Source organism: Tenebrio molitor, chromosome 4, assembly GCF_963966145.1.
Source record: "Tenebrio molitor chromosome 4, icTenMoli1.1, whole genome shotgun sequence".
Taxonomy (NCBI): Eukaryota; Metazoa; Arthropoda; class Insecta; order Coleoptera; family Tenebrionidae; genus Tenebrio; species Tenebrio molitor.
Window position 1 is genome coordinate 506,566 of NC_091049.1, and position 6,673 is coordinate 513,238.

Here is a 6,673-nt window from a genome sequence, read left to right on the forward strand (position 1 = left end):
TGACAATTATCAGGACCGGGATCGATTCGGCTGCCTGGGATGACAGAGGTCAGGCGATAATGGGAAAATAAAACAAACAAACAAATCTTTGCTTCACATTAAACGTTGTACATTTATGATTTGAAAATTCTGATGACGTCACAGCTTTTAGTACTTATTACTAAAGTAAACCGAGGTCGGAGGTAATAAAAACTTGTAAATGTATAAGTCTAAGGTCTGGGAGGGGGCTATTGGCATACCTATATGATAAAAGTGAGACCACGTGATAGCACCGAATTATTTTTGGTGAGGTTCGAGGGACGGAGTCGTCAAGAGGGCGACTTCCAAAAAGGAACGACAATTAAGCACAACTTAGAGGGAAATTAGCAATAACGACCGCATGTCTTTGCGATAAGCGAAATCAATATGGAGCACTGCTGCCAATCAACAAGTGCTCGCACGAGTTGGCAACAATGCACCGCCTAGTCGGTGGTGGCTAAGGCGACTTCGTCTTCGGGTAGGTTGGTACGCTTGAAGTCGCTGTCGTTCACCAAGTACAGCACCAGAATGCCGAAGAAGGCCACAAACAGGGCGACAAAATTCACCATGATCCCTTCAGACGGCAGATTCGCATAGTCGGCGCCCCTGAAACCGACAGTTGAAGACGAGAAGCGAGGGCGGGGGTACTCACAGCGTCCAGATCGTCTTCTCAGTGATGCCGGTCAAGGCTGCGATCAAGGCCAGTGTGAAGGTCGCGATCCCGGTGGCCACGTGGACCGGCAGGACCGCTTGCCGCAAGGTCCTCGACAGGCCGGGGTAGAGGAAGCTCGCGAACCCGAGCACAAACTAAAAAAGGTTGGTACGAGTGAAAATGTGCGAGGGATTTATTCGAGACCGGGAGCGTGATTCGTGCGTCGCTTCAGCCACTTCCGTTGACCTTGATAGTTACCTGGCCGGCAAATATGATCACGGCGACGAGCCCGAACCAGGAATGCAAGGTGTAGAGGTTGGGTTTGGGGGGTTCGGCGTAGTTGTGCGAGTCGAAGGCGGCCTTGAGCCCCACGACGGCCAGGACGAAGGTCGCAGCGTGAAGGAGCGCGTGGAAGATCTTGAGGCGCTTCTTGGGGGAATTCCTGCCGGTCCGGTAGATCAACATAGCTGGAAAGGGGTGCGTCAGTGGTGGCCCCCGGCTGCGGCGCACTTACATTGGGCGTAGATGAAGAGCAGGCCGGAGGTCATCAGCAGCGGGTGCCAGTTGAACTGGTGCTGGGGGTCGGAGGACCACGCGAAGCCGCCCCTGTAGCGCAGCAACCACGTCAGGACGAGGACCAGCATGCCCACCCCCAAAGCTGTGGTGACGCTGTACAGGGAACGGTAGTTTCGCGCCTTGAGGTGCTCGGCTCGGGCTTCCATCGCGTCACTGTCGACGAATCCGCCAGTCAGAATTAAGATTCCGCGAAAATACGCACCTGAGTAGACCGACAGATTGTTCCTCTTCGCCGGAAGAAAGAGAATCGGAACTCATGAGAAAGAAGCAACAAGTCGTGGCAAAAATCAATAGTTCCCCCTCCAGACACTTTCACAGGAACAGTTATTTTAACCTCGGCGCGAACCGTAAAGAACGCCGAGATAAGGTGGAACTATGCACTAATTAGCGACAAGTGGTGCATGAAAGGCTACATTGTTGTAGGAAAACAGGAGGAGTGACGAAACTAGAAACAACATAACCTCAAAGTTGGTGTGTCAGCGATGACAGTATAAAGTGAGGTTATGTCACCTGTCAGACGTGTTAAACCGTCCTAAAATGAACGCTTTGGGGCTCAGCATGATCGTCAAAATGGGGTGCATCTGTACGAGAGAGTCTCTCAACATAAACGGTATCAAGTACGTGGTGAAAGAGCGACTGGGCGAGGGGTAAGCGTCGACATAACCTCAACACGTCCAGATGCTGATCGATTTTTGCAGCGGTTTCTCCACCGTCGACTTGATCGAAAACAAGGGCACGAAGCGGAAGTACGCGCTGAAACGCATCCTGTGCCACAGTCTCGAGGATCAGAAGGTAGCTATGGAGGAGATCTCCTACTGCAAGAAGATCAGACACCCAAACATCATCGAACTGGTGGACTCGACGTTCAAGGGCTCGGCCGACATCGTGGTCAACGCCACGTCCGAAGCGTTCCTAGTGCTGCCTTACTACCGCCGCGGGACCCTCCACGACTACCTCACGCTGCGCTCCTTCAACAAGAACTACCTCGACCTGAGGGAGATTTTGCGTCTGTTCACTGACATCTGCCAGGCGGTCAAGTACCTGCACGACTTCTCCCCCGAGCCGCTCGCCCACCGCGACCTCAAGGTGGGCAACGTGTGTCTCAACGACGACATGGTGCCTGTGCTGATGGACCTGGGCTCCTGCGCGCCAGCCAGGGTGCAGGTGTGCGGGGCGCAGGACGCGCAGAAGCTCCAGGACCTGGCGGCGGAGCGGTGCTCCATGACGTACAGGGCGCCGGAGCTCTTCCACGTCGAGAGCTACTGCGTGATCGACCAGCGGACGGACATCTGGGTAAACGAATCCGTTCCGCCAGAGAGACCCTCATTGCTTTCGATTTTAGAGTCTGGGCTGCGTGCTGTTCGCGCTGTGCTACTTTAAGTCGCCCTACGATTTCGTCTACGAAAAGGGCGACTCGGTCAACCTGGCCGTTATCTCGGGGACGGTGCACTTCCCCGAAGAGACTCCTTTTGATGAGGTAATACGCCGCAACAGTTTCGTACGCAACGTGGTGACACAGGGGTTGTTTCAGGACGTGCACGACTTGATTCTGTTCATGCTAAAGGTGAACCCCGCGGAGAGGCCGTTCATCGACAACGTGCTCGAGCGGAGCCGACACTTGCAAAATAAAATCGAAGCGGTCGTATAATTTATTTATTTTTCTACATAACACTGTAAATATCGCATTTATAATACACAATTTTTACGCAATCGATTATTTCTCCTCGCTCACTATGATCGAGATGTTATGCGGTTGCAGATTTCCGCTTTTTACGTCATTGATAGCTTGTCTCAACTCTTTCAAACCTACGACTCCGATCAGTCGACCGATTGTGGTGACGTAGGCGGTGTTAATCCCCACCAGGGAAAAGAGGGAGTGGACTTTTAAGAGGGAGGTCCTTTCGACCAGCTGGAAAGGGGCGGGGTCTATATGACACAAGCGGAAGTCCACCGGTTTCTCCATCTGGAAGTGTTCCCACTTCCGCTGCAATTTGGGGGATAAGTCGCACACCCTTTTCTTCGGCTGAAAGCAAACCAAATCGTCGATTTTTTTGATCAATAAATATTTCAAAATCTCACCAGTTTTACTGATTTTGATTTTGGGGGACTCTCGTAGGCGGGGTTGTAAGTGAACTGTGAAAACAAAAGATTGTTAGAGTGATGACATAATAGAAAAAATACAAAAAGAAAGAGTCACCATGTCGTCGCTGTCAGATTCGGAGTAAGTGGGCGTGTCTCCGACTTGAAACTGCGAAGATTTGCCCTTTCTGCACTCCTTTTCTTCTTCTTCTGTCAACTCTTGGAGTCGTCTCTCCCTCCCAACTTGTCTCTCGAGCAGTTCGATGAGTTCCATTCGAGGAATAGACCCCAGAAGAATCAACCGAACTGGATTGTTGACCAACGGGAAGCTTTGTATCTTCTTGTTGTCCTTGAGAAGGTTTTTGAGGTCTTCGAAAGGCATCCCGTGGTAGATGTACTTCACGTCGGTCACCATAAAGTCCTCCACGTACACGCTATAGATCGCTGAAGAGAAGCCAGGAAGATTTGAGCCTAGAAGAAAAACGAAACAACAAACTTACCGCTCTTTCTGGGTAAAAGATCTGGCAGATAAGGCAACTTCTTCGCCTTGATGCCGGCGTTGTACAGCCCTCCGCTGCACAGTTGGGAGATGCTATTGGAGATCAAATTCGCGATCAGAATGGGGATGACGTGGGTGATCTGACTCGACATCTCCAGGACGATGACGCAGACGCACATGGTCTGGGTGACGGCGCCGCTGAAAGCCGCCGCCCCCACCAGAGCGTACCCCCCCGGAATGACTTTAGTCAGTCTGCCGTAGTAGCTCAACCCGGTGGGGTACCAAGTGTGCATCAGTTCGCCCAGAATTCGTCCGATCGCTGCTCCTATCCGAAAATTAGGGATGAAGCTCCCGTTGGGGATGGGCATGGTGGAGGAGAAGATGCTGCAAACGAACTGAAATGGCAGTCGAGAGTGTTTGGGGAGGGGGGTGTACGAGTGCGTTGCCGTCGGTACGGATTGGTCAAAATTTAGGAGAAAATGGGTGCGGACGAGTAGAGAACATGAACGCCCCACCGCTGTTTTGGTTCCTGACTTGAACAAGCCCCGCCTATTAACCTTGTGAGCCCACGCCCACTGTTTTGATCTCGACGTGTCTGATTGGCTGGCGACGTTAGACTCCGCCCCTTGACAATTCGCGTTTATTTTATCTACCAGCAACGCCTTTTTTTGAATTTTTCAAACCCAAATCCGTTTAATTTGGCTTAGCCACACTCGTACACTCTACTTGCGGCTTACATTGAAAGCGACCACGCAGACCAGATGAAGGTAAATTCCAGTCCAGGGGGTTTGCCAGTTCTTGACGATGTCATGTTGTGCCACCGTTAGGTTTCCTCCGGTCCATGAAAAGTTGCTAAACATGTGTTTCACTTGAACGGCGTAACCGACGTGACCCGCCAGGAACTGTCCGATTCCTAAAGGAAAGTTGATGGAGGCCACCACAAGAGATACAAATCCAGGATAAACGAAGAAACTGCAAGAGTGGTAGAATGTATTGTGACCGGTCGTTGAAAAATATTTACTTTGCCGCCTTTATCTCCGCAATTAACTTGTTGGCTTTGAGGAACCGGTTGAACTTGATCTTCATCCGCATGTAGAAGGCGGCGCCGAATCCGCATATGATGCCTAAGATGCTAAAAGCCAGAAGTTCTTGAGCCGCGAACGGAGTGTCGACGAAAAAGCTCGTCTTGAAGACTACGGTCACGGTCTCCACCCCTTCTATCCAGACGTAGAGGAGTCTGTATACCGTGGCCCCCCACACTGCCGCGCAGAACCCCCTCCAGTAGTTCCTCACGCCGTAGTACGCAGTCGTGATCTCGATGCTCAAGAGAACCCCCCCGATCGGCGCGCCGAACGTAACCGCCACCCCCACGGCCGTCGCCGCCGCCAACATCTCCAACTTGCGACTCTCGTTCTGATAGATACCCTGGAAGCCGACCAGCTTGCCGAGGAGGTGGGCGCAACAACACGATACGTGCATCAGCGGCCCCTCCTTTCCCAGAGGCATCGAGCTCCCGATGGTGGAGGTCAAACCCACCACTTTCGCCACCAGGACCCGGAAGGTGAGGAAGTCCTCCACGTAGACCCCACGCAGGAGGGTCTTCATCTCGGGGATCCCCGAGCCTAGACAGTTTGCGTGAAGTGGGGGAGGGAGCGAGGTGGTCACGCTTACCGACGGCTTTGGGGCCCACCAGCTTCACGAAGCCGGCACTGAACATGCACAAGGTCATCGGGAGGCAGATCCACGCGAAGTATTTGGCCCAGGGGTGATCGGCCAGGTCGCGGTACAACCACATCCGACCTGAGGGGCAGAGTCTTGAAGTGAAACGGAAGAAGAAAAAAATGGAGGGGGGGAGATATCGGAGTGGGAGGAAGGAAAAATCACCCAAGGATTAAAACACGATCGTGAAACGCCACAAAGACAATTCGAATCTTTTGAAGTGTGTTTTTGGTGTTTGGTTTTGCCGGAAACAACCGCAACTTGCCATTTTTTCCACTATTAAATTGCGTCTAGTGTAGGTGGATCAATCGGGATGTTAAGTGAGATTGTTCAGCGATTGTTGAACATTAACATCAGATAAAATAAACGCTGAGCAATTTGCTTACGTCGAAGTGAACAGTTTTAACTCGAAGCCCACTACATCCAATAATCCACTTTTAGAACGCTATTACTTTGTAGTTTAACTACCAACAAGATTTTAATTGTGTTGGAACACATTTCGGACGGGAAGACCACACAATGTGGTAGGGAAAGAAAAAAGGGAAGAATACTGACTGCTGTTGCACATCATGACTCCTTTGTCGATCATGTAGCTGATGTGAGCGACGAGAATGCCCAAGAAGGCCAAAAAGAACCATTCTTCTGCAAAATGTCCGAAGAGAATCTTCCACAAGTAGGTGACGGTTTTGACGAACCATGCTAGAAGAAGAGTCAATTGAAGAAGACCGATTTGTCGACGTACCTTTGAAACCGCGACGTGCGTGGATCTCCTTTCGCAGCTTCTTCTCTTCTTCTTTGACGTAGGTGAGTTTGAAGATCTCGGTGGGTTTCTTCTCGTCGTAGGTTTGCACCGGAGCGATGTAGGAGTCGTAGAGGTGCCCCTGCGAGAGATCTCTTCGTTTCTTCATCGTCGCATCGACGACCCACTTTGACTGGACTTCTTGACCCGATTTTAGACTCCGTGGTGGTCAAATATTTGTCGATTTTAAGGCGAAAGCTTGTTCGTTATCGAAGGTGCAATTAAGTGTAGATTAGAGTGTTTGGTTTGGATTTGTTTGACCAAGACAAGCAGAAGCCAGCTCGTACCAGTGGCGGACAAATATTTGCGTGAAGTTGGGATTAGCAAGAGA

At 51.2% G+C, this 6,673-nt stretch overlaps 3 protein-coding genes across 3 annotated transcripts; 1 reads left to right on the top strand and 2 right to left on the bottom strand.

Moving 5' to 3' along the window:
• Positions 1 to 87: 87 nt before the first annotated feature.
• Positions 88 to 1,591, bottom strand: LOC138129849 (transmembrane ascorbate-dependent reductase CYB561-like). Its single transcript, XM_069046158.1, has 5 exons — positions 1,449 to 1,591; positions 1,185 to 1,399; positions 929 to 1,137; positions 671 to 825; positions 88 to 624 (listed from the first exon to the last, which is right to left on the bottom strand). Exons 1-5 carry the CDS (start codon positions 1,502 to 1,504, stop codon positions 462 to 464), a joined length of 798 nt encoding a protein of 265 aa, XP_068902259.1. The 5' UTR covers positions 1,505 to 1,591; the 3' UTR covers positions 88 to 461.
• Positions 1,592 to 1,756: 165 nt separating this feature from the next.
• On the top strand, positions 1,757 to 2,956 carry LOC138129845 (serine/threonine-protein kinase 16). Its single transcript, XM_069046154.1, has 4 exons — positions 1,757 to 1,893; positions 1,945 to 2,539; positions 2,589 to 2,723; positions 2,778 to 2,956. The coding sequence occupies exons 1-4, from the start codon at positions 1,784 to 1,786 to the stop codon at positions 2,892 to 2,894; spliced, it is 957 nt and encodes a 318-aa protein (XP_068902255.1). The 5' UTR covers positions 1,757 to 1,783; the 3' UTR covers positions 2,895 to 2,956.
• LOC138129831 (chloride channel protein 2-like) lies at positions 2,885 to 6,628 on the bottom strand. Its single transcript, XM_069046137.1, has 9 exons — positions 6,286 to 6,628; positions 6,099 to 6,242; positions 5,496 to 5,624; positions 4,846 to 5,446; positions 4,562 to 4,796; positions 3,826 to 4,219; positions 3,444 to 3,769; positions 3,326 to 3,379; positions 2,885 to 3,269 (listed from the first exon to the last, which is right to left on the bottom strand). Exons 1-9 carry the CDS (start codon positions 6,449 to 6,451, stop codon positions 2,961 to 2,963), a joined length of 2,358 nt encoding a protein of 785 aa, XP_068902238.1. The 5' UTR covers positions 6,452 to 6,628; the 3' UTR covers positions 2,885 to 2,960.
• Between the last annotated feature and the right edge of the window lie 45 nt (positions 6,629 to 6,673).